This window comes from Papio anubis, chromosome 1 (genome assembly GCF_008728515.1).
Source record: "Papio anubis isolate 15944 chromosome 1, Panubis1.0, whole genome shotgun sequence".
In the NCBI taxonomy this organism is placed as follows: Eukaryota; Metazoa; Chordata; class Mammalia; order Primates; family Cercopithecidae; genus Papio; species Papio anubis.
The window spans coordinates 161,110,709-161,138,381 of NC_044976.1; the positions used below are offsets into that span (position 1 = coordinate 161,110,709).

At 42.2% G+C, this 27,673-nt stretch overlaps 1 protein-coding gene across 7 annotated transcripts; it reads left to right on the forward strand.

Moving 5' to 3' along the window:
* The first annotated feature begins 384 nt into the window (after positions 1–384).
* On the forward strand, positions 385–26,016 carry DDX59 (DEAD-box helicase 59). Of its 7 annotated transcripts, none has more exons than XM_003893336.5 (8): positions 385–594; positions 3,282–4,099; positions 5,911–6,078; positions 10,878–10,967; positions 18,942–19,193; positions 20,846–20,998; positions 21,503–21,631; positions 25,527–26,016. In XM_003893336.5, exons 2-8 carry the CDS (start codon positions 3,293–3,295, stop codon positions 25,788–25,790), a joined length of 1,863 nt encoding a protein of 620 aa, XP_003893385.3. In that variant the 5' UTR covers positions 385–594; positions 3,282–3,292; the 3' UTR covers positions 25,791–26,016. The 7 variants fall into 7 exon arrangements, with proteins under 7 accessions (XP_003893385.3, XP_009188791.3, XP_021784584.2 ...); XM_009190527.4 differs by having other exon boundaries at positions 18,942–19,127; positions 25,527–25,929; XM_009190512.4 differs by lacking the exon at positions 385–594 and adding an exon at positions 630–798 and having other exon boundaries at positions 25,527–25,980.
* The last annotated feature ends 1,657 nt before the right edge of the window (positions 26,017–27,673 follow it).

The following is a 27,673-nucleotide window of genomic DNA, read 5'->3' on the forward strand; positions in this document are numbered from 1 at the left end:
ACATCAAGGTGACTCTGAATTTTGAGTGGCTCTACTAGCTAAAGCCAGAAAAGGGTTTTTGAGCCCAACGGGAAGAAGTGCCCCTCCCTTTTACACTCACACTTCCCACTTTCTAAGGGTGCCAGGCCCCCGCGCCGCCCTGCTGCTTCTTTGCGTACGTTCCGACTCTTAACCACCAGTCCCAGCCTACTCCATTACGTAAATTATTTCAAGGATTCCCAAACGTGCCCCTCCGTCCAGAACCCGCCCAATCCCGACCAATTCCGAGATTTACCGCCAGCCCAGAGCCGGGCGGGGGCGTGGAAAACGCGAGGAGCCTTCCCGCCCCTCTCCTCATCTCTCCCTCCCAAGCCACTGCCGGCTCCCAGCCGAGCTCCGCCCCCACGGTGGCCCCGCCTCCCCACAGCCCGGAAAGCGGACTGCGGCCCCCTCCCAAAACCCGGAGAAGTGGATTGTACGCTCCGCTCCGCACCACCAGTGCCGGGCCGCCGTCCTGACCAGCGGGTCAGGGCTTGCCGGGCGGAGGCCTGGCCTGGAGCCTGGAAGGGGGAGCCGGCCCCGAGCGGGAGCGGACGCGGCCTCAGGCCTGCGCTGGTGAGCGTGCCCCGGAAGCCCGGGCCCCTGGCCGTCCTGCTGCCCCTTCTCCTGGACCCCGGCCGCCAGGCCGCGGAGGGAGAACGGGTGCCTCTGCGCTGCCCCCCCCCGCCCCGTCCTTACAGTTCCCCGTGTCCCAGGCCTCTACCCGGAACCGGAGCCCCGCCCGTCTCTTAGCAGCTCCATGACGTGAAGCGCCTCAGGGTGCGGTGCCGTCGGGCGTGGGTGGGAGGCAACGCCCGAGGGGAGGGCCTGCCAATGTGCGGGGGTGCGGGGGGCGTTGGCGAGATTTGGAGGCTGCGCCGCTGCCCGCCCTCCCGGCAGGAGCCCGTTCCCTTTCGCCATTGGAAGACTTTTGAGTTCCAAGCTTTTTCCTGCTCGCATAGAGCCGTGCCTGCGCTGGCCGCCACCCCACGTACAGTTGCATTTCTGTTGGAATTTTTCTGGAAGTTGGAATCTGGCAGTTTAAACAAAGAATTTTTGTAAGAAAAACATTTGTTAGGATATTTGATAGTCCCCAGATTAGGTTAAAAGTCTTCTTCCCAATCACTGTAATTTTGCAGATATGTTTTTGGTGTAAATGGGTATAGATCGGGGTTGATGAATCAAACTCAGAAAAATATTTGAAGAGATTTATTTTGAGCTAAATACAAGCGACCATGGCCAGTGACAGTCCTCAGGAGGTCCTGAGAACATGTGCCCAAGGCAGTTGGGGTACAGCTTGGTTTTATGTATTTTAGGAAGGCATGAGACATCAATCAAATACATTTAAGAAATACATTGGTTTGGTTTAGAAAGGCAACTCAAAACCGGGGCTTCCAGGCTATAGGTAAATGTAAACATTATCTGGTTGACGGTTGAGTTTATTAAAAGGAATGTTCAGGCTAAAGATAAAGGATTGTGGATACCAAGTTTTATTGTGCAGAGGAAGCTCTTAGATAGCAGACTTTAGAGAGAGCAGGTTGTAAATTGTTTTATATTGGACTTAAAAGGGTTCCTGGCTCTTAGTTGATTATCTCCTGGATCTGGGAAGGAAGGAAGGAAGGAAAACAAAGCGGGGAAGGGAATTCTCTATAAAATGGGGATTTTTCCTACAGGAGACTTTGCAGGGGAATTTTAAGGTATGGCAAGGAAATATATTTTGGGGTAAAACATTTTTATTTTCTTCCTTGTTATGCCAGAGTCAGATTGGAAAGTAAGTCACTGTGTATTGGGTTAAATAAAACCCATCTGATAAGAATTTATGGTTTATAGGACATGACTCTCCAGACCCCTTAGAAAGGAATTCGGGTAAGATAAAAAATTAGAGCTTAGTCCTCATATGGTTGAGAGCTTGTGCTCTGGATCCAGAGTGCCAGGGCTGTAACACTTAAGAATTGTGCAAGCACGACAGGCGCGGTGGCTCACGCCTGTAATCCCAGCACTTTGGGAGGCCGAGGCGGGCGGATCACGAGGTCAGGAGATTGAGACCATCCTGGCTAACACGGTGAAACCCCGTCTCTACTAAAAATACAAAAAATTAGCTGGGCGTGGTGGCGGGCGCCTATAGTCCCAGCTACTCCCGGAGGCTGAGGCAGGAGAATGGCGTGAACCCGGGAGGCGGAGCTTGCAGTGAGCCGAGGTCGAGCCACTGCACTCCAGCCTGGGCGACAGAGCGAGACTCCGTCTCAAAAAAAAAAAAAAAAAATTGTGCGAGCCTGGACAAACCACTTAAGTGGCTCAGTTTCTTCTAAGTGTATATAATGTGTTTTATACACACACGATTTTTCATTATGTTATGTATATTACTATATTATTTTTCCATTATGCTATATGTATATTAATCTATGTAATCTACATAGTATAGCATAATGAAAAAATATCTGTGCATATATATTAGGTAATGCTAACTGCTTTACATGGTTGTTGTGAAGATTAGGTGAAGCATTGTGCTTGGCATATAATAACACTGAGTGTTATGAAAATAGCATTTTCTCTGTGATTTGTGGTTTTGATTTTAAAGATTTTAATTGCGAAGTATTTCTCCTGTTTTTTGATGCTATAATAGAAGGATTTACCCCAGAATTTCTATAATATCTGATACTTAAAAGTGCAAATAATCAGTAAACGGAAATAGACCATGTGTACAAGGCTATGTTGAGCAGTGTGCAGTGTTTCAACACTGCTGTGTGTGAGGAAGAGGACTCCATCTCTTCATCAGTGGAAGCTGGCGAACGGAAGAAAAGCTTGATATAAAGAGTGTCATGATGTCCACTGTTCCTTTCAGGCATAGCCGCAGGACGCTAGGCTGATTCTGTGATAATCACATGGTATTTTATTTATTTATTTATTTTTGAGATGGAGTCTAACTGTGTCGCCCAGGTTGGAGTGCAATGGTGAGGTCTTGGCTGACCGCAACCTCTGCCTCCTGGGTTCAAGAGATTCTTCTGCCTCAGCCTCCCGAGTAGCTGGGAATACAGGCACATGCCACCATGCCTGGCTAATTTTTGTATTATTAGTAGAGACGGGGTTTCACCATATTGGCCAGGCTGGTCTCAAACTCCTGACCTCGTGATCCGCCTGCCTTGGCCTCTCAAAGTGCTGGGATTACAGGGGTGAGCCACCACGCCTGGCCGTTAATCATATGGTACTTTATATGTAACTTTATTAATGGTACAATAAATCTCATTATATAATTTCCTTAACAGAATATTGAAGAATGTTTGTTCCAAGATCTTTAAAAATCAAGAGGCACGCTAATGGTGATGGCAAAAGTTGTGTGGCTAAGATAATTAAATCAGACCCAGAAGACCTTCAGTTGGACAAAAGCAGAGATGCTCCCGTTGATGCTCTAGTTACAGAAGCAGCCACAACACCAGACAGGCACAGCAGCGAATCATGCCCTTTCCCCAGCCCAGGTGGCCAGTTGGCAGAGGTTCATTCAGTAAGTCCCGAGCAGGGTGTGAAGGACAGCCATCCTTCTGAAGAGCCTGTTAAGTCATTTTCCAAAACTCAGCGCTGGGCAGAGCCGGGGGAACCCGTCTGTGTTGTCTGTGGTCGTTACGGAGAGTATATCTGTGATAAGACAGATGAAGATGTGTGTAGTTTGGAGTGTAAAGCGAAACATCTTCTGCAAGTTAAGGAAAAGGAAGAGAAATCAAAACTCAGCAATCCACAGAAGGCTGATTCTGAGCCAGAGTCTCCACTGAATGCTTCCTATGTCTACAAAGAGCATCCCTTTATTTTGAACCTTCAGGAAGACCAGATTGAAAATCTTAAACAGCAGCTGGGAATTTTAGTTCAAGGGCAAGAAGTCACTAGGCCCATTATTGACTTTGAACATTGTAGTTTCCCCGAGGTCTTAAATCACAACTTGAAGAAATCAGGCTATGAGGTGCCAACCCCCATTCAAATGCAGATGATTCCTGTGGGACTTCTGGGAAGAGACATTCTGGCCAGTGCAGACACTGGCTCAGGAAAAACAGCTGCTTTTCTTCTTCCTGTTATCATGCGAGCTTTATTCGAGGTAAGTATTATTAATAGAGTTCACATGTATTATTCTTGGAAACAAGTGAGGTATTTACCAAGTTTCATTCTTAACTGTATTAAAATTGCAAACTAAAACTAAATATTTGGAATTTTAGTCACTAGTGCCTGTAGTGATTTTGCTTCTGATAGTAGTTTGTATGAAAACATAATTTCAGGGAATTTTTCTTGTATTATATTGAACCAGAGATCTCTTTATTGAGGATCTAAAAACTTGCTTCCTTACAAAACATTTTATTTTTAACAGTTTTTCTGTTAACAGAATAAGCTTTGGATTTGAGGGGGAAAAGATCCAGCTGACCAGACGAGCTGCAGTTTGTACGTCAGTTTAGTCTCCTTGGATTTTGTGTTTTGAAGAAACTGATTTATACTGAAGTTGGAACACATAGAGTTTCAAAATACGCTTTTTTTTCTTTTTTTTTTGGAGACCGAGTTTCACTCTTGTTGCCCAGGCTGGAGTGCAATGGCACAGTCTCGGCTCATTGCAACCTCCGCCTCCCAGGTTCAAGTGATTCTTCTGTCTCAGCCTCCTGAGTAGCTGGGATTACAGGCATGTGCCACCACACCCGGCTAATTTTGTATTTTTAGTACAGATGGTGTTTCTCCTTGTTGGTCAGGCTGGTCTCGAACTCCTGACCTTAGGTTATCCAACTGCCTCAGCCTCATAAAGTGCTGGGATTGCAGGCATGAGCCACCGCAACCAGCCTCAAAATACACTCTTAAATGTGATCTATGGTTCATCTTAAAATAATCACTACCATACCTTACTTGTTAGTTTATAGTGTGTAGAGCACTTTCACATATGATTAGTTTAACAAACATTTTGAGTAATTACTGTTTCCCAAGTACTGATGAACTTGTGAAGTATGAAGTATGGCAGGAAGGGAAGTAAGTAAAAAATGTGGGCAAGGCGGGGCACAGTGGCTCACGCTTGTAATCCCATCACTTTGGGAGGGCGAGGTGGGTGGATCACCTGAGATCTGGAGTTCAAGACCAGCCTGGTCAACATGGAGAAACCCCATCTCTGCTAAAGATACAAAATTAGCCGGGCATGATGGCGCATGCCTGTAATCCCAGCTACTCGGGAGGCTGAGGCAGGAGAATTGATTGAACCCTGGAGGCGGAGATTGCAGTGATCCGAGATTGTGCCATTGCACTCCAGCCTGGGCAACAAGAGTGAATTTCCGTTTCAAAAAAAAAAATGTGGGCAAAGAGAGGAAAGATAAAGGAGAAGAAAATTGGAAAACTAAAGAGTAGTAGAAGATAGTGTGAGAAAAAAAGTGCTAGATTGTTTAAAATATAGGTCACACATGCTGGAAGACCAAAATAGAGCCATAAAGCCCGAAATAGGATGTGGGTATATATGTAAGTTATATGGACAAAGAAAGAAGTGAATCCACAAGAGAGCTAAGAGGGAAAGACCAAGGGTAGCATGCCAGCTTTGACCAGCTCTACATGGTGTCTATTGGGTTCTCTCTTCAGAGGAGGATGACTGTAGATTACAGAGTCCAATGAACTAGGAGCAAACCTTCAGTTTTCTCACCTTGGTTACTGTGGACACCTCTCCCCAGCCCCAATTTTGATCTTTCATTCTGTGTTATGTAAGAAATGGATTTAATTTATGATGGTTTTGGAGGAAAAAAGTCTGCAGCAAGCAGAAGGCAGGAGGACTCATATCCAGTTGGGAACACTTTAAAAGGGCCATGTTCCTGGAATCCTTGTGAAGATTTAGTTCATATCAGCAGGAATTAATTGCTGGTGTTTTTAAACTTGTTTTTCACATCTTTGCAGAGCAAAACTCCATCTGCACTCATTCTTACACCAACCAGAGAATTAGCCATTCAGATAGAGAGACAAGCTAAAGAATTGATGAGTGGCCTGCCACGCATGAAAACCGTGCTTCTTGTAGGGGGCTTACCCTTACCCCCACAGCTTTATCGTCTGCAACAACAAGTTAAGGTAAGCACTGATTTGATACAATGTCTTTGAAAAGTTTTGTAAGCAATACAGGAACTAGAGTTTTTTTCCCCCTTGAAGAACTTTTAAAAGTATGATTTTAGAGAGCCTTTAAATTCTTACCAAGTAAGCCTTAGGGTTGTTTTAGTTTTTTAAGCTTGTTTTATATAGGAAGGGAAAGAAACACAATTTATTGAGTGCCCGTTATATGCCAAAGGCTGTTGAATGTTCTCACATGTATTATCTCATTTAAGCATCACATTTACTTCTGAAGGTGGGTTGGCATAATCCCTAGCCCATGTTTTATAGTTGAGAAGTTGAATCTCAGAAAGCTGGGGTTTATCTAAGGATCTATAGCTAATAAATAGTAGTTGCTAAAATTGATATCTTAATTTACCTGTCTTTCCTCCTTCCTTAGCCATGCTGTTACGCGTAGTCTGTATTTTCTGATATGTAAAAGTATGTAAAAGCAATGTGGTCTGGTAGCTGCATGGCCATAGATAAGTTACTTCACTTCTGTGGGCTTCAGTTTTCTTAAGTTTGAATGGGTGGCTGAAGATACCTGCCTTTAAAATGAAAATGTTTAATGGAAGGTTTGGCACAGATGCTGACCAATCAAAGTAGACTGCAGCTTTGGTGCAGGAGCTGAGTCCTTGAGGCCCCTTGGCGTTCTGGGCATTAACTGTTATAGTTAACTGGGGTGGTAGGGAGGCCCTGGCGGTCCAGGGGAGGAGCTAGGTTGGTAGGGAGGCCCTGGTAACCCAGGGGAGGAGCTGGGTTGGCAGGGAGTTGGGGAAGGGCGCTCCGGGGGCTGGGGCAGCAGTACGAGCTGGGATGAAGCTCCTGCAGTATTTGACAACTTCTATGGGTGAATATCAGCCTTTCATGTTGGAATCTTCTGAAGGACAAATCAGATGTATCTGACAGTTTTAAAGCCTTTAAAATGTTGTTTTAAGAAATTACAGGTTGATAATTAATGGGATATTGGATCAGTGCTTTTTTAAGGTGGACCTCCAGTATATAAAACAGATAAAGGTGATATCAGTACCAAATTATAAATTCAGCAATGTGTATTTATAAAGTAAACAATACAAGTATTTTTGATGGGCATCAAATTTGAAGTTGGGTTAATGGCGTTTAACTGCAGTCTCATATCAACCTCTGCATTAAATTTATTTTCATTGCAAAGAATGGATAACATTATAATTCAAATGGATAAGTAGCTGCGAACTTCTAACAGCTTTTAAACTAAGCTTGCATTCCAATTCTTAAAAAAAAGTATGTTAACATATTGGTATTAGTCTCCAGTTACCCAGGCTGGAGTGCAGTGGTGCAACCTCTGCTCACTGCAACCTCCGTCTCCCGGGTTCAAGCGATTCTCCTGCCCCAGCCTCCAGAGTAGCTGGGACTACAGGCGCCTACCACCATGCCCAGCTAATTTTTGGTATTTTTAATAGAGATGGGGTTTCACCATGTTGGCCAGGCTGGTCTCGAATTCCTAAACTCAGGTGATCCACCTGCCTCGGCCTCCCAAAGCACATATTTTTTTAAAAAACAATCTCAAACTTAAAGAAAGGTGGTAAGTAGAGTAAATGGAACTTTTTTTTCCTCCCAAACCTTTTGGAAGTAACTTGCTGACTTGATGCCCTCTCACCCCCATATACTTTACAGTATGATTGTTACAAACAAGGACATTATCTTACATAACCGTAATACAATTACGGAATCAGGAAATTAACATTGTGTATTAGTCCATGCTTGCACTGCTATAAAGAAATACCTGAGACTGGGTAATTTATAAAGAAAAGCGCTTTAATTGACTCATGGTTCTGCAGGCTATACAGGAAGCATAGTGGCTTCTGCCTCTGAGGAGGCCTCAGGAAGCTTCCAATCATGGCAGAAGGCAGAGGGGGAGCGAGGAGCTTCACATGACCAACGCAGGAGGAAGAAAGAGAGTGGGGAGGTGCTACACACTTTTAAACAACTAGATCTCACAGTAACTATCATGACAGCACCGGGGGAAGGGTATTAAACCATGAGAAATAGCCGCCATGATCCAATCACCTCCCTTCAGATCCCATCTCCAACATTGGGGATTACAGTTCGACCTGCAATTTGGGTGGGAACACAGCTCCAAACAGTGTCACGTTGATACATTAGATCACATCAGGAATTAATATTGGTATCGTCTACTCCTCCGTCCCCATTCACATTTTTATAATTGTTCCATCACTTTTTATAGCACAAGAATCCAGTTCAGAATCACATGTTGCATTTAGTTGTCTTGTCTTTGTCATCTCCTTCAATTTGAAACGGTTCCTCCATCTTTCCTTTTTTTTCTCATAATCTTGGCCCTTTTAAGGTTTACAAGCTACTTTGAAGAACATCCCTCAACTGATTAGATTCAAGTTACGTGTCTGACAGGGATATCACAGAAGAGATGCTTTGTTTTTTTCATTGCATCCTTTTAGGTTGCACACAGTATCAGTATGTCCTTTTCCTGGTGATAGGATCTGTAAAGTAGTTGTAAAGTTTATTTTTTTCCTCTTTGAATTTAGTAAATATTTTGGGGAGAGTACTTTGAGATGTACTTTGAAATGTAAATTTCTCATTCTTCACCACACTTTGAATTTATGTATATATTTATTTCTTTCTGTATGGACTCACGGCTTCCTGTTATTCAGAGGTTTATAATCTGTTATCATTATTTGTTTTGATACTCCAGTTGATCTCTATCTGGCCAGTGGAAGCACCTTCAAGTTGGTTTCTATGTCCTTTGTTCAGCTCTCCATCATTCTTTGAGTCTTCCTTACTTTCTATGTAAAGAATATGTTCCATGCTTACATTTTTCTTTCCCTGCCCCAGCCCTGGAATCATGCCTTCACCAAGGAGCCCTGGTTTCTTTTACTAGAGGATAGCATTTAAAAAGAAAGATCTGGGCTATGTGTGTTGATTGCTATTGGACTATCAATGCTTCTAGGACCTCCCAGTGGATAGAGCTAGGGAATACAGCTCTCAGCGTCTGCTGGGGATTGGTTCCAGGATCCCCTGCATATGTACCAAAATCTTTGCATACTTGGATCCTGCAGTCGGCCCTGCTGAACCTGAGTATTGTTGATCTCTGTTTGGTTGAAATTGATATGTTTCAGTGGACTCACACAGTTCAAATCCATGTTGTTCAAGGGTCAGCTGGATATCTAAGTGTGTGTTTTTCTGTATCTGTATTTATTAGAAACCATGAAACCATGAGTTCATGTTGATACTTCCAATTCCAATTCAATACAACAGGATTCATTCATATTTGTAACTGACAGAAACCTGCCACTCATTTTCCTTTCGTATTTATTTATTTGTTTGACCAATTCTCCTCTATGGAGCCCACCTCCCACCGTCAGCACCGCCCCTCCCACAGCGATACCTTCCTCACCTCACAGACTCCACCCTGTACTGTCCTCAGCCCCTCAGGCTACAGCACCCCATGCAGGGCTGCCCACCTGTCACTCCCACCCCTCTCACCAGCCTGAGCTCCCTCCCAGGTGCCCTCTGAGGAAAAATAACCAAAGCCTGTCTGTTGAGCAAAGCTGCCCTCCAAGAGCAAGGGCAAAATGAAAAAACTTTTCAAATAAACAAAACTGAGAAAGTTACTACCAATACACCATGTAAGAGAACTTTAAAACTGAGGTAGTCTACAGACAAAGAAGATTGTGCCAGAAAGGAGAGTGTAGGATGGAAGAAACAATGGCAGCCAAGGAAAATAGTAAGCATGTGGGTAAATCTCAGGAAACATTGAATGAAACAGTAATCATAATGAACCACCTGTGGGTTTCAAAATAAAGTAGAAGTTAAATACTGGCCAATGGTAGCATAGAAGCAAAGGGGAGATGTGATTGGTATTAAAGCATTTTTCCTTATTGTTTAAAAAAAGGTAAAAATAAGCTGAATGCAGTGGCTCACACTTGTAATCACAGCACTTTGGGAGGTAAAGGCGGGAGGATTATTTGAGCCCAGGAGTTTGAGACCAGTCTGGGCAACATAGAGACCTTGTCTCTACAAAAAAATCAAAAAATTAGCCAGATGTGGTGGCATGCCTGTAGTCCCAGTTACTTGGGAGGCTGAGGTAGGAAGACCCCTGGAGCCGGGGAAGTTGAGGCTACAGTGAGCCATGATTGTGCCACTGTACTCCCTGCTGGATGATAGAGCGAGATTGTATCAAAAAAAAAAAAGCGCCCCATTGTTAGCCACTAACATATGATAAAATTGTTAAGAGCCTTAAGCAACCTTAGAAATCACTTTGCCCAGCCTCTTAATTTAAAAATGAAATAAAAAGCCCAAAGATGTTACGGAATTTTCACTTGTTTACAGAACCATATCAATCAAACTGTCTACAAGGCCCTTCCTGGTGCCTGCCTCAGCCTGCCCCATTCTCCCCGTCCCTCACCATTTGGAAACTTCACTGGCCTCCCAGCCTTAGGAATGTCATAGATACTTTTCTGTCTCCTTAATCACTCCTCACGTTGCTCACGCCCACTGATCCTTTAGGTTTGGCCTGTGTGTTGGGTAGGACTGGATAGGTCCCTCCAATTATGGCGTAGTATATTTATCTCATGAGTACTTTCTTGTTTTATCTGTTTCTTCCTTTGTGTTACAAGTTTCATGAGAACAGAGACTATGTCTGACTTATTCATCACTGAATTCTGAGTGCTTAACACAGTGTCTGGTACATATTAGTCAATCAATATGGAATGAATGAATGAAAATGGCTATTACCAATTTTTTAAATTTGCTTATTCTCTTTCATTCAGGTTATCATAGCAACCCCTGGGCGACTTCTGGATATAATAAAGCAGAGCTCTGTAGAACTCTGTGGTATAAAGATTGTTGTAGTAGATGAAGTAAGTAGTGGTGTTTGAAAAACGGTTACATGATTTTACACAATTTAGAGAAAGTATAGTTATATAATTTCATTGTATATTCAGGACATTTTCTCTCTCTAAAAAAAAAAAAAAAAACCTCAGGGACTTTTAAAGCATTGCAGCAGTGGTTCTTAAGCTGTTTCCTGTGTAGCGCTGAAGCTATCATAATGTGTACTACACTAAAATTAAACAGAGCTGTCTTTTCCTAATTGACAGAAAACACAAATTCAATACGTACTCTATTCTCAATAGTTTTTTTTTTTTTTTTTAAGCATTTGATGCTTACTATCATTTGTTTGCAAAAATAGTCAGTGTCAGGTAATGAGACAGGGTTTTGCTCTGTTGCTCAGGTCACCCTAGCTGGAGTGCAGTGACGGAAACACAGCTCACTGCAGCCTCAACCTCCCACACTCAAGTGATCCACCCACCTCAGCCTCCTGAGTAGCTGGGACTACAGGCACACATATCACCATGCCTGGCTAATTTGGTTTTTGTAGAGATGGGGTCTCACTATATTACCCAGGCTGATTAGTCTTGAACTCCTGGGCTCAAGGGATCCTCCTGCCTTGGCCTCCCAAAGTACTGGAATTATAGGCATGAGCCGCCGTGCCCAGCAGATGGCCTTTAAATTTTTTTTTTTTTTTTTTTTCTGTGTGGACGTAGGCATCTGTGGTCCTGATTTTCTATGTTACATATACTATAGAGGCATTTTTATAATTTTGGCCAGCTTAATAAGATGAAGTAAAAGTGTTGTTGCTTGGTGATATTCTGCCAAGGGAACATAGGACCGTGTGCCAGCCCACCCTGGGCATGTGCCTTTTCTGCCTGCAGGGCACATGCATCTTCCCAGGTGTCTTACCAGCAGTGACAGAGCAGAGACCTGGCATTACCCAGCAGTGATCACAAATGCGGGGTGCTGGGTGCTGACCAGTGATGGTGTCTTAGCCTGCCTTCCGTGGGCCCCAGTAAGTAGCAGTAGGATAGAACACGTAGCCAGTACCCACAAGATCAAGATTTGAACATTTACTCCACCTCCCATGAGATCTTAGGCAAGCTGGTTAATCTTCTAGACCTGTGGCAAGGATGAAGAATGATGGTGAAAATGTCTTTTGTTGTTGTTGTTGTTGCTGTTGTTGTTGAGAGAGTGTTTAGCTCCTGTTGCCTAGGCTGGAGTGCAATGGCGCGATCTCGGCTCACTGCAACCTCTACCTCCCGGGTTCAAGCAATTCTCCTGCCTCAGCCTCCTGAGTAGCTGGGATTACAGGCACCTGCCACCATGCCCAGCTAACTTTCTTTTTGTGTTTTTAGTAGAGACGGGGTTTCACCATGTTGTCCAGGCTGGTCTTGAACTCCTGACCTAAGGTGATCCACCCTTCTCGGCCTCCCAAAGTGCTGGGCTTACAGGCGTGAGCCACCGCATCCGCCCAAAAATGTCTTATAGACTGAAGAGTCCTGCTACTGCTAAGTCAGCAGTGTTCTGGCGCGGCCATTTGGTAGAACTGACTTATTGCATCTGATTATCATTAGACATACTGTCACCCTGAACATCACTGGGCTTCCCTTTGTTGATAAGCCCCATGTTCTTAAATTCTCCCCATCTTAGAGCTGGAGAAGTATTTTTTTTTTTTTAAGACAGTTTCCCTCTGTCACACAGGCTGGAGTGCAATGGCATAATCTTGGCTCACTGCCACCTCCACCGTTTGGGCTCAAGTGATTCTCGTATCTCAGCCTCCCGAGTAGCTGGGATTACAGGCGTGTGCCACCATACCTGGCTCGTTTTTATATTTTTAGTTGAGACAGAGTTTCACCATGTTGGCCAGGCTGGTCTCAAACTCCTGGCCTCAACTGATCTGCTCACCTTAGCCTCCCAAAGTGGTGGGATTACAGGCATGAGCCACTGCACCTGGCCTGAGAAGTAATTCTTACATGGATTTTAAGGTTAGGTTCCATTCATCCTCACTTCTCTCTGTGTTTTTCAAATTTGTTTAGAGATGGGGTCTTGCTGTGTTGCCCAGGCTGGTCTTGAATTCCTGGGCTCAAGTGATCCTCGTGCCTTGGCCTCCCAAAGTGTTGGGATTACAGGTGTGAGCCCTTACACCCGGCCTCATTCTCACTTCTCTTTACAGCATTTTAATTTTCTTCCACTAACGAGGCTTCGTGAGACACTTTAGTGCTGTGCTCACCATTATGGTACAAGGGAAGTATTCTTTCAGCAAACATTTATCAAGTGCCTGTATGTGCAGCCTGTGTCCCAGCTCCTTGGCATTTAAAGAATATGGTTTCTGGGTGATCTAGAGGGGAAATGAGCTGGTAAACAACAGAATCGGTTATATACAGAAACTGCAGTCAGTACAGAAGTATTATTTAGGTACAAGTTGACCAATTCTGGATAAGTTTGGATGGCATCACAGAGAAGTTTTGAAGAGCATTCAAGCCTACAAGGTGCTGAAATCGTGTTGGAGAGAAAAGATACATATACTGAAGTAAAGGCAAGAACATTATCATGTGTACGGAGATACAAAAGTACTAACATGATGTAGGCCAGGGGTTGGCAAACACTTTCTGTAAAGGACCAGATGGTAAATATCTTAGGCTTTGGGGGCTGTATAGTCTCTGTGGCAACTGCTGAACACAAATGTAGGTGGTATGAAAATGAATGGGTGTGACGGGGTTCCCATAAAACATTATTTACAAAAACAGGTAAAGGTCTGAATTTGTCCCCAGAACTGTAGTTTGCCAATGGCTGATAGAAGATACTAGTGGAAAAATTGGACTGTATGGCTGGGCACATTGGCTCACACCTGTAATCCCAGCACTTTGGGAGACTGAAGCAGGCATATCACCTGAGGTCGGGAGTGTGAGACCAGCCTGATCAACATGGAGACACCCCATCTCTGCTAAAAATACAAAATTAGCTGGGCGTGGTGGCACATGCCTGTAATCCCAGCTATTTGGTAGGCTGAGGCAAGAGAATTGCTTGAACCCGGGAGGCAGAGGTTGAGGTGAGCCGAGATTGCGCCATTGCACTCCAGCCTGGGCAACAAGAGTGAAACTCCGTATCAAAAAAAAAAAAAAAAAGGGTTGTATATGATATGCTAATTGTTCAGGAGAAATAAGGTCAGAAGGAGAAATGAGAGAGTAAATGTATCAGCACTGCAAAAAATGGCTTCTCGGAGGTAATGGGATTTGACCTGGGCTTCAAAAGATGGAAAAAGATTTAGAAAACAAGAGGATGTATCAACTGTTCCAAGTGAAGGGGCCAACATAAGCAGAGTCAGAAAGTCCAAGTGCATGTGTGCAGGGGGCAGAGAAGAGACCACCAGCTTGAAGAATTCTTCCTGAGAAATAATAAGAGGTAAAATTGGGTTGTTAGGGTGGGGCCAAATTACAGAGGGCCTGGACAGGAAGGCAGAGGAATTTGGATTTGATGTGGGAGACAGTGAGGCTTTCTAAATTATTGAGTAGTGGTTTAAGAGGTTACCCTGCTGCTTGGTACAGGAGAAATGAAAGAATCTAAGACAGAGCAGCCAGCAATCCAGACAGGGGTGAGGGGTTACAGGGTGGAGGCAGTAGGAGTCACAGGCCAAATCCGAGAGTCAGTCATGCGTCTTCTGATGCCTGAGGGTGAGAGAGGAAGAAGGCAATAGAGCTGACTCCATCAGTTATAGTTGTGCCTTTTATTTTAAAAAGGATATGTGAGCAAATCTGGGTCTTGATAGTAATGTTTGAGTTTGGCTTTAGACATGGTGAATGTCCTGCAAATGATGAACTAAGGGGTAATACTCTGAAGATCTAAAATAGGCATTGGGGAGTCCCTCTGAGCCTTTTCTGGCTCAGGAGGCTGCTGATAAAATTTTAAAAAATAAAATAGGCATCAGAATCCATGAAACGCATGGTTTCTCTAAGGGAGACAAGTTAGAAATGAGCAGAAACGGGCTGGGGCTAAGGGCCTGCCTTGTGGAGTTTGAAGATGAGTCAGTAAAAAGCTGCTTGAGACGCCAGAGAGGAACTGAGAATGAATAATATCCTTGAAGAAGAGAGAACCACTGTTTCAAGAGGAGGGTGAAGATGCAAGAATAGTCAGAGGTGAAAACTCAGATAATTCCTTTGAAATGATCTGCTTTGCAACCCTCCGTGTCTTCTGTCATACCTGTCCTTTGGCCTGGAATTCTCTCCCATCCTTTCTACCTGCTCTTCCTTCTTTATCTGTTAGTAACTCTGAACTCCTTCACTCCCCCTGTCAGATTTTAGGCCTTTGTTTCTCTCTGCTCTGTTGAACTGTGCATAGATTTTTAAAATTTTTTCTTAGCACAGTGTTTGCCCAAGTTTCCTTAATTATAAGAGTCACCTGGTTTGCTCAGTGAACATCAGACAAGACCAGACCTCTCACTTGGTATTCTGATTCAGTAGGTGTGAGTCGTAGCCAGGAATGTCTAAAAACTCATTCCAGGTGATCCTTTTTTTTTTTTTCCCCCTCAGGTGATTTTTCTTCCCCCCCCACCCAGGCTGGAGTGCAGTGGCGTGATCTCGGCTCACTGGAAGCTCCGCCTCCCGGGTTCATGCCATTCTCCTGCCTCAGCCTCCTGAGTAGCTGGGACTGCAGGCGCCCGCCACCACACCCGGCTAATTTTTTGTATTTTTAGTAGAGATAGGGTTTCACTGTGTTAGCCAGGATGGTCTCCATCTCCTGACCTCATGATGCACCCGCCTCGGCCTCCCAAAGTGCTGGGATTACAGGCTTGAGCCACCGTGCCCCACCCTTCAGGTGATTCTTATCTTCAGAGAGGTTTGGGCCACATTGACTAGTAAGTTGCCTGACATATAGGTAGGTGCTTATTTAGTGCTTAGAATTAGTGAGTGTTCATTTATTTACAAAATACATTGTTAGGGCTTCTCATGTGCTGAGACTTGCTGGTTTTGAGAATACAGTGGAAAATGAGACACATGAGCTGTCTCGTGGAGCTGTAATAAATGTACTTACACAAAGCAATATGGCAGTGGCAACCGGGGTTGGGGGGTTACCTTAGATTGGGAGTCAAGGAGAGCTCTCTGAGAAGATGACATTTATGCTAAGATCTGAATGAGAAGGAGCCAGTCATGCAGAGATCCATCTGGAGGGAAGACTTTCAGCCAGGAAGACTTTCAACAGGGGAGCAAGCGTGAGGTATTTGGGAACAGAAGGAAGGCTGGTGTGGCAGAGTCACGGGCAGTGAGGGGAGAGTGCTAGGAGATGAAGTTGGAGAAGTGGACAAAGATGAGAACTTGTAAGCCTTTTTAGTCATGGTTAGAAGTTGGATTTTATTCTAAGTGTGATGGGAAACCATTGGAGGGTTTAAGCAGAGGAGGATGAAGATCTGATTTATATTTTAGAAGAATCTGTCTGGTTCCTTGAGGAGAATTGGTTATGGGATGGGGGTGACAGGATTGCGAGCAGTCTTGCAAGTATGAGCTGGGAGAAGCGACCAGCTCTGGGGTGTGCTAGTGGGTTGACAGGATGATTAATGGAGTCAGTGTCAGGTGGTGAAGAGAAGAGATGAAATAAGAGTTTCTGATGGCTCTGTTTCCTGGGATGTGTTCTGGGATAGGAGTGGGTTTGGCAGGAAGGAAATAGAAACTTCTGTTTTGAATGTGTTGAATTTGAGGGGCCTGTTGGAACCAAGTGGAGATGTTAAGTCGGCAGATAGTTTCTACCACTTGAGTTCGGGGAAGCAGTTGTGGCCTGAGATATGATTTTGGGAGTCTTTGATGCATGCATGGTATTCAGAGCCGTGGAATTTGTTGATCTCATCTGAGGAGAGAGCACAGATGGGGAAGGAAGAAGCCTGTGACCCAGCCCATGGGGCTCCCCAGTGTATAGGGATAGAGAGAAGAGAAAAGAGGCTCAGAGTAGCTAGTGAGGGAGGAGAAAAATCAGGAGAGGAGATGCTGGGGTGCAGGGGCCCACGCCTGTAATCCCAGCACTTTGGGAGGTCAAGGCGAGAGGATTGCTTGAGACCAGTAGTTCAAGACCAGCGTGGGCAACATGGGGAAACCCAGTCTCCGCAAAAAAAAAAAAAGTACCAAAAATTAGCCAGGCATGGTGGCACATGCCTGTGGTCCCACCTGTGGTCCCAGCTACTCAGGAGGCTGAGGCAGGAGGATCGCTTGAGCCTAGGAGGCAGAAGTTGCAGTGAGCCATGATTATACCACTGCACTCCAGCCTGGCGACACAGCAAGACCCTGTCTCAAAAAAAAAAAAAAAAAAATGCTTTTTATGGCCCACTCTGCATTTTGAATAACATCTGTTGAATAATCTGTGCACCTTAAAGACATGTTAGAAAATGGGGGTGGAGCCCGGGCAACATAGCAAAACCCCACCTCCACTAAAAACACAAAATTAGATGGATGTGGTGGCATGTGCCTGTAATCCCAGCTATTTGGAAAGCTGAGGTGGGAGGCTGGCTTGAGCCCGGGAGGTTGCACAGTAAGCCAAGATGGCACCACTGCACTCCAACCTGGGTGACAATTTTTTTTTCCACTGAATAATAGTAAAATGAATATTCAAATTTTAATATGGATGACAGGACATTAGTGGGCACTTAAAAATACAATGCCAAACTGGGTGCCCTGCTTGTGCCTATAGTCCCAGTTACTTAGGAGGCTGAAGCTGGAGGATCTCTTGAGCCCAGGAGTTTAAGGTTCCAACAAGCTGGAATCATGCTACTGCACTCCAGCCTGTGCAACAGAGCAAGACCCTGTCTCAAAACAAACACCCACAATGCCTTAATAGTTTAAAAGAATTATCCTGAATCAGGGCTCAGAAGGGGAAAAAAAAGAATTAAATACCTCATTGTTTCCAAATTATAGACAATTGGATTGTATTTGCAACTCAAGATAGCATTAATCTTTTTTTTTTTTTTTTTTTTTTAATGGCAGCACTAACTTAAAAAAAAATTTTTTTTTATTTGCTTGGTAATTCATGGTTGTAACAAACCAACAGTACAGAAAAATAAAAGTGAAAGCCCCTGTCTTAGTCCATTCCTGGTGCTATAACAAAATACCTTAGACTGGGTAATTTATAAACAGCAAGAACTTTATCTCGCAGTTCTTGAAGCTGGGAAGTCCAGGATCAAAGCGCTAACCTTGATTCAGTGTCTGGCGAGGGCCTGCTCTCTGCTTCAAAGATGGCACTGGCACATTCTTGCTGCATCCTCACACACAGCTCCATCCAGCCTCTTTTAGAAGGGCACTAATTTCATTCATAAGGGTGGAGCCTTCATGACTTAATCACCCCCTAAAGGCTTCCCCTCTTACTACCATTGTGGGTTAGATTTCAATATATGAATTTAGGGGGGGGTCACCACAGTTCAGACCATAGCAGCCCCTAACATTAATTTTTATTTAAAATAATATTTTATTATAAGCATAATCTGTGTGCAAGGTTAAAAAAACAACTTTGCAAAAAACTAAAAGTGGAATTGCCTCCCTTAAAGCCCTCCAGCCTTCTCCCTGGTGTTAGCAATTAAGTTTCTTGAGTGTATACACATATAATATTTTTGTAGCATAAATAGGTATCGTGTTACACATAATATTTTGTACTTTGCTTTTTTTTTTTTTATCTAGCAGTCATTCATTATTTAATAAAGGGCTTGCTGATCATTTTTCTTGACAGCATAGTGTCATATGGATCTACCATAATTTAGCAAATCCCCAACTGATGAATATTTAGAATGTGTATAGCTTTTTACTACTACTAATAATGCCAATAATAACAGTCTTTGTATATCATTGTAAACATTTAGTTGCACAGTTTATAATTTTGTATAAACATTTTCCCAGTTCTCTTGACATTGTGGTATAGTTTTGTATTTAAGAATTTTTAATTTTTATGTTGTTAGTTATATCAGTCTTTTTGGGGGGTGGTTCTGGGTTTTAATGTCAAACAAGACTAACTTTAATACAATTTTATTTTAGGCTGATACCATGTTAAAGATGGGCTTTCAACAACAAGTGCTTGACATTTTGGAAAACATTCCTAATGATTATCAGACCATTTTGGTTTCAGCCACAATTCCAAGTAGCATAGAGCAACTAGCAAGCCAGCTTCTGCATAATCCTGTGAGAATTATCACTGGAGAAAAGAACCTGCCTTGTGCCAATGTACGTCAGATTATTTTGTGGGTAGAAGACCCAGCCAAAAAGAAAAAATTATTTGAAATTTTAAATGTGAGTAGTAAAGCAGTTAACCATGTTTTATGGATTGTGTTTGCATTTTTCATAGCTCTTAAGAGAATGATTTTTAGATTCAACTTTCGGGGAATTTGACAAAGGTATTTACTAATAAATTGCTTTACCTACCTTAGAATTCTGTGAGAGTCAAATAAATAGCTATTTGGGAAAACATGTTGGATAGATACAGGGTTGGGTTTTCTTTGCCTTATTATAGAAATATATTTTAATATCAAGATTATTCCCAAGGAATATGTTCTCCTTTTAAAATATTTTAGAAAGGCTGGTCGCGGTGGCTCATGCCAGTAATCCCAGCACTTTGGGAGGCCTAGGCAGGTGGATCACGAGGTCAGGAGATCGAGACCATCCTGGCTAACATGGTGAAACCCCATCTCTACTAAAAATGCAAAAAAAAATTAGCCGGGCATGGTGGCGGTCGCTTGTAGTCCCAGCTACTCGGGAGGCTGAGGCAGGAGAATGGCGTGAACCCACAAGTGGAGGTTACAGTGAGCCGAGATCACGCCACTACACTCCAGCCTGGGGGACAGAGCAAGACTCTGTCTCAAAAAAATAATAAAAATAAAAAATTTTAGAAGACTTACATATAAGGTAGGGGCAACGTATTTCTTGGCTAGTCTGTCCTTGAGAATTTTTTTTAACTGTTACTAATGTAAACAGAAATTTGTTGAGTGGGCGATATGTGCAAGCATAGTTAGTTATAAACAGTATTAACTTGGGCCAGGCGCGGTGGCTCACGTCTGTAATCCCAGCACTTTGGGAGGCCAAGGCGGGCAGATCACGAGGTCAGGAGATAGAGACCATCCTGGCTAACAGAGTGAAATCCCGTCTCTACTAAAAATATAAAAAGTTAGCCAGGTGTGGTGGTGGGCGCCTATAGTCCCAGCAACTCGGTAGGCTGAGGCAGGAGAATGGCGTGAACCCGGGAGGCAGAGCTTGCAGTGAGCTGAGATCACGCTACTGCACTCCAGCCTGGGTAACAGAGCGAGACTCCCTCTCAAAAAAAAAAAAAAAAAAAAAGTATTAAGTTAAATATGGTTGGTATTGACTTATTAGCAGCATGTAGAACTATATTAAATTGCACTTAAAATGTTTGAATTACTCTTGCAGTATTAAGTGATGGAAAATTAAGAGGAACAATAGACTGGCTTCTGTTTGTACATATTTTAAATAAAACACTTATTTTAACAATATGCCTTTTTTTCTTTTTGTGTTTTGTTTTGTTTTTTTGAGATGGAGTCTCGCTCTGTTGGCCAGGCTGGAGTACTATAGCATGGTCTCAGCTCACTGCAACCTCTACCTTCCAGGTTCAAGCGATTCTCCTGCCTCAGCCTCCCGAGTAGCTGGGGTTACAGGCAGCTGCCACCACGCCTAGCTGATTTTTTGTATTTTTAGTAGAGATGGAGTTTCACTATGTTGGCCAGGCTGGTCTCGAACTCCTGACCTTGTGATTTGCCCACCTCAGCCTCCCAAAGTGCTGAGATTACAGGTGTGAGCCACCACGCCCAGCCTCCTTCCTAACAATATTTATAAACCTACTGATAACTAGCTTGTGATAATCTTTCAGAAAAACTTCCCATTGTAAATTATGTTATATGGATAATTTTTGATATATGTTTTTAATTTTTCAGGATAAGAAACTCTTTAAACCTCCAGTGTTAGTATTTGTGGACTGCAAACTAGGAGCAGATCTTTTGAGTGAAGCCGTTCAGAAAATCACAGGGCTGAAAAGCATATCTATACATTCAGAGAAGTCGCAAATAGAAAGGAAAAACATATTGAAGGTTTGATACCCAACATTCTATATTCTGTTTTCTATAAATCTGTTCTGCCTCATTTTCAAGAGACACCATATTACAGCTGGTTTTTATAGCAGACCGTCTTTTAATGACTACAAGACCATCAAACAAGTGGTTACCATGAAGTTAATGTTCTCTTGCTCAGGCTTTTGATTTGGGGAGCAATAGCCTATTCTCTAGGGAATATATACTAAATAAATTACTAATTCAGAACTTACCATTTCTGAATCAGGTCAGTTTGGAGTAGAGCAGGGCAGTAATTCACTTTTGGAAAAGGTTTGCCTTAATAAATTAATAAAATAAATTCCATGGAGATTGGGGAGAATTTTAGCTGCATACATTTTTCAGGTATAGTATGACCTTTACTTACTGAAAAGATATTGTGACAAAAATATTGAAGTAAGCATTGAAAAAAGAAAAGCTATCAGAATTACACAAAACCACACAAAATAAATTCTGAATAATAAATTTTATTGCTTTTTTGGAAAGGGATTACTCGAAGGAGACTATGAAGTTGTAGTGAGCACAGGAGTCTTGGGACGAGGCCTAGACTTGATCAGTGTCAGGCTGGTTGTCAATTTTGATATGCCTTCAAGTATGGATGAGTATGTCCATCAGGTAAGGAGCTTTATATGTTACCACTATTTTGTTAATGAGTTTTATTGGGAAAGGCATTGTCAATGTGATACCAAGTTTAAAAAAGCAGTATCGGCCAGGACAGTGGCTCACACCAGTAACCCCAGTACTTTCGGAGGCCAAGGCAGGCGGATCACTTGAAATGGATGGATCACATGAAGTCAGGAATTCACAGACCAGCCTGGCCATCATGGTAAAACCCCATCTCTACTAAAAATACCAAAAAAAAATTAGCCGGGCGTGGTGGTAGGCGCCTGTAATCCCAACTACCCGGGAGGCTGAGACAGGAGAATCGCTTGAACTGGGAGGCGGAGGTTGCAGTGAGCCGAGATCACGCCACTGCACTCTAGCCTAGGTGACAGAGACTTCATTCCCCCATCCCCCCGCAAAAAAAGCAGTGTATAAAACTATATATATTTTTGCTTTTAAGATTTTTTTTTTTTTTTTGAGACAGAGTCTCATTCTGTTACCTAAGCTGGAGTGCAGTGGTGTGATCTCAGCTCACTACAACCTCCACCTCCCAGGTTCAAGGGATCCTTGTGCCTCAGCCTTCTGAGTAACTGGGATTACAGGTGCCCACCGCCACACCTGGCTAATCTTTTTGTATTTTTTGTAGAGACAGGGTTTCGTCATGTTGGCTAGACTGGTCTCAAACTCCTGACCTCAAATGATCCTCTCGCCTTGGTCTCCCAAAGTGCTGGAATTACAGGCATGAGCCACCATGCCTGGCCTGCTTTTAAGATATATATGTATATAAACTAATTTTTTTAAGTTAAATATGTGTAAAAACTAAATTTCGTTTTTAAAAGTACATCTAAAGTGCCTTAAAAAAAAAACAACAAAAAACTAGAAGTAAGTAACCAAAAATGTTAGTTAAAAAATTTTTAAGTAATAAATTTTTGGTTTATTTTTGTTTCTTTTTCTTATTTTCTTCAGTGAGCATATAATCAGTGATCTTTTATAAAAATAAAAAAGTTTTGTTTAAAAAGATTTTTTTAAGTTGATTTATCTGGCCAAAATAAAATTGATCCTTTAGTTTTTTAAGGAATCTTGTCTTCATCTCCTCTTCATATCCTTATTTGTTCTAGTCTTTCACTTTTGAAAGTTTTCTTTCTTTTCTTTGCTGCCAAAGGTAACAATAGCTTCTCTCTCTAGCAGAAATAGAGCCTTCTGTCAGCGCCACATAATCTCACTGACTGCTACCTGTCCTCCCTGTCAGGCTTCACCAAGTAAAGCCTGTCTGTAGTGTTCTTAACATCACCTCTGAATGCCACATTTACTAGAATCACCCACTGAAACGCTGTTAGTGCCTTCAGTGCCTTGTCACTTTTATTTTTAATTAAACTTAATGATACAGCGCTACTTCTCTGTTTATTTTAGTACCACCACGTTTACCTGCACATCAGAGAATTAAGTATTCCACAGGGGTTGATTGTTTTACTTGGCATAATGTTTTTAAGGTTCATCCACATCATAGTATGTATCGGTACTTCATTTTTTTAAATTGCAAAAAAAATATTTTATTGTGTAGATATACCACCTTTGTTTATTCATTAGTTACTAGACATTTAGGTTGTTTCTACATTTTGGCTGCTATGAATAAGGCTACTATGATCATTCATGCACCAGTTTTTGTGTGGACATGTTTTCATTTCTGTTGGGCATATGCCTACAAATAGAATTGCTGGGTCATATAGTAACTCTGTGTTTAGCATTTTGAGGAACTGCCAGACTGTTTTCTAGCATGGCTTCACCCTTTTACATTCTCACCTGCAGCTTATGAAGGTTCCAATTTCCCCACATCCTCATCAACATTTATCTTTTTTATTATAGCTATGCTACTGGGTATGAAGTTAAACCTCCTTGTATTTTGACTTGCATTTCTTTAATGACTAATGATTCATGTGCTTATTGATCATTTTTGTATCTTCTTTGGAGAAATGTCTATTCAAATTTTTTGTCCATTTTTAAATTGGGTTTCTCTTGTTGAGTTGTAAAAGTTCTTTGTATACTCTAGGAGACTTACCAAAAACATGATTTGCAAGTTTTGTTTTTTTTTTTTAAGAGATGGGGTCTCCTGTTGCTCAGGCTGGAGTACAGTGGCGCAGTCATAGCTCACTGTAACCTTGAGTGCATGGACTCAGGTGATTCTTCCATCTCAGCCTCCTGAGTAGCTGGGACTACAAGTACATGCCACCACACCTGGCTAATTTTTCTATTTTTTGCAGAGATGGGGGTATTGCTATGTTGCCCTGGCTGGTCTTGAACCCTGACCTCAAGTGATCTTCCTGCCTCAGCCTCTCAAAATGCTGGCATTACAGGCATGAGCCACCATGCCCAGCCTGAAGCTAGTTTGTATAATCTTTTCTTTGTCTTTTTGAATTTTTTTATTTCTACTTGTTTTTCTGTGGACTTTTATAGAGAAATAGCTACTTTTTATATTTTTATTTTTATTGGAACAATTCAGTAATTTAATTAAGTCAGGTATAAGTAAAAGCTGTTACTGTAAAACATTATTTGCTTGCCTCTCTTCTCCCCTGTCTCGTTCCCTAGAGGCCTCCCCTCTTAACTTTTTTACAAGTTTCTTTTACAGTGTTAAAAATGCCCTCTGTATTAGCAGAAGCCATCTACTCATTTACATATTTCTGAATATAGACTTTAAGTTTTACATTTCACTTAAGGAGCAGAAATTGACCATGATTGTGTATTTTCCCCCTCTTTTGAAAAGTTTCTTAGTATTTTTTCACTATCTATTTGGAGACAAGTAGATTTTGTGCCTTATTGATACTCCACAAATTTGTGTCCATTTAATTCTCTCAAAATGAGAAATTACTAGCTGGGCCTGTAATCCCAGCACTTTGTGAGGCTGAGGCGGGTAGATTTTGAGGTCAGGAGTTTAAGACCAGCCTGGCCAAGATGGTGAAACCCCATCTCTACTAAAAATACAAAAAATTAACCAGGTGTGGTGGCGGGTGCCTGTAATCCCAGCTACTCGGGAGGTTGAGGCAGAGAATTGCTGGAACCCAGGAGGCGGAGGTTACAGTGAGCCGACATTGCACCATTGCACTCCAGCCTGGGCGACACAGTGAGACTCTGCCTCAAAAAAAAAAGAGAGAAATAACTTTATGCAAAAATTGTTTAGTATAAATCTCACATTTCAAGGCCTCTTAAGTAGCCTTGGCAGTAAATAGTCCTCTTGCTCTTAATGCAGGAGCTTTCAAAATTTTTTTGACCTTAACCCACCCACAATAAGAAAAATCTTTCTGTCATTACCCCCAAACACCACCCATACAGATATAACTAAAACACAGGTTTCACAAATGATACTTACTTTTATTTTATGTGATCACTCTCATTTTCTGTTTGTTCTGTTTCATTAAAAACATGCTGGTGGCGGCCCAGTAAATTGATTTCACAGATATATTGAGATGTGTAATTCAAAAAATGCTGTCTAGATGAAGGCTAATCTTAGTAAAGCTATGTTTTTTGTTTTTTTTTTTGAAATGGAGTCTTGTTCTGTCACCCAGGCTGGAGTGCAGTGGCACAATCTCAGCTCATTGCAAGCTCCGCCTCCTGGATTCAAGCGATTCTTTTGCCTCAGCCTCCCAAGTAGCTAGGATTTACGGGTGTGTGCCACCACGCCTGGCTAATTTTTGTGTTTTTAGTAGACATGATTTTGCCATGTTGGCCAGGCTGGTCTTAAACTCCTGACCTCAGGTGATCCACCCGCCTCGGCCTCCCAAAGTGCTGGGATTACAGGCGTGAGCCACTGCACCTGGCCAGTAATGCTACTTTAAGTAATAGTATTCATTTTCTTTCAAAAGACACTAAGATTTTACATGGACATCTTGAAAATGTTCTTTGCATTTCATTTCAGGTTGGAAGAGTAGGAAGATTAGGTCAAAATGGAACAGCAATTACTTTCATCAATAATAATTCAAAAAGACTCTTCTGGGATATCGCAAAACGAGTAAAGCCCACAGGATCCATTCTTCCCCCCCAGTTATTAAATTCCCCATACCTTCATGACCAGAAGAGGAAGGAACAACAGAAAGATAAACAGACACAGAATGATCTGGTTACAGGAGCTAATCTTATGGATATTATCAGAAAACATGATAAAAGTAATTCTCAAAAATGATTTTCTCTGCAACTTGAATAATTTTTTTTGTATATAGTCAGCAAAAATTGTTACTTTATGGTTTGCGTAAATGGAAATGTACATGAATTAAAAATATATTTAAGATATTTTTTAATTTAATAAAATTTATATAAGTATATTGTATTTATTTCCCTTCTTAATTCTTATAAATTAAAAACACCAGAAAATGAATTATTAAATAAAATACAGTTTTTTCTCTTCTGAATGAAGTTTTTTTTTTTTTTTAATTTTTAAAATAAATAATCCTCAGAGCTACTGTCAGAACCAGAAACCTCCACAAAGACTCTGACTCAGATCAGTGATTGTTTTGCTTGGTACCCCCACAGTTCCACAAGCACATTGGCACTTGAATTACTATTGAATAAATGAGAATTAGGAAAAATGTAAATGATAGAAACTGGAAGAAATTTTCAGAACCACTTTTGAAAGAAATATGAAATGTCTACTTTCATTCTCAGTTGTTTTACCTTCTGCTTGGTTAATACTTTTTTAAAAATATTTAAGATGGGCTACTTATCAAAATAATGTTGTGTTATTGAATGAATGTTGCCCTGCTAATTCAATTAGTAGGTTTTTTGTTTGTTTGTTTTTGTTTTGAGATGGAGTCTCACTCTGTTGCCCAGGCTGGACTGCAGTGGTGCGATCTTGGCTCACTGCAAGTTCTGCCTCCCGGGTTCACACCATTCTCCTGCCTCAGCCTCCCAAGTAGCTGGGACTACAGGCGCCCGCCACCACGCCCGGCTAACTTTTTGTATTTTTAGTAGAGATGGGGTTTCATCGTGTTAGCCAGGATGGTCTCGATCTCCTGACCTCGTGATCCACCCGCCTCGGCCTCCCAAAGTGCTGAGATTACAGGCGTGAGCCACCGCGCCCAGCCTCAATTAATAGTTTTAAATGAAGGAAAGATACAAGTGCATCCTTCCAGTGCTTGACTTTGATACATCTATACTTTGATTATTTAAAAACTTTTAGCATCAAATTAGTTGGGAAATTTAGATAGTATGTTACACAAATGTAGACACTTAACCAAGCCTTGTAGACTCAGCATCTTCTCCACGTGTGGGTGAGATTTTGCTAACTAAGGAGTCCCTGTATAGGTAATTTCTTAGTGTTGTCTCCACCCAAAGGAAAGAAAGACGTTCTACAAAGAGTGTATGAACCCGCAGGATTCTGGCTCGCTCTCTGCTTCTAACTGCTGAGTGGTAAGTATGTTTGATTTCAAGGGAACAAGGATAAGGCAACTAGTAAGGTCCCAGGGTGCAGTGGCAAAAGTGCATTGGGAGGCTGAAAGAAGCTTTAGCACAATACTTATGTATACTAAATGCCTTAAAAGTGTTCATAATAATTACTAGAGAAAAGGGCAGTTTTTTCACTAGACTCTAACTTGTTTATAAATAAAAGTGGCATGGCCAGAAAAACAGCATTTACAGGATATGTAGTTTTGTGTGTGTGTTTTTTTTTTTTTGAGATAGCATCTCACCCTGTCATCCCATACTGGAGTGCAGTGGCGTGATCATGGCTCACTGCAACCTTAACCTCCCAGGCTCCAGCAATCCTCCCACCTCAGCCTCCCAAGTAGCTGGGACCACAGGCATACACCACCACACCCAACTAATTTTTTTATTTTTTGAAGAGACAAGGCCTCACTATGTTGTTCAGGCTGGTCTCAAACCCCTGGCCTCAAATGATCCTCCTGCCTCTGCCTGTCAAAGTTCTGGAAAGGAGACTATTATTTTAACAAAAATAATAATATTTGAGAGACTATAGTAATGCAAAAAAATGTATTAGCTATAATATAACCCCACTGGTTTACTTAATTTGCTGGCAGTCTGGCTTCTGTTCCCATGACTGTACGTACATGG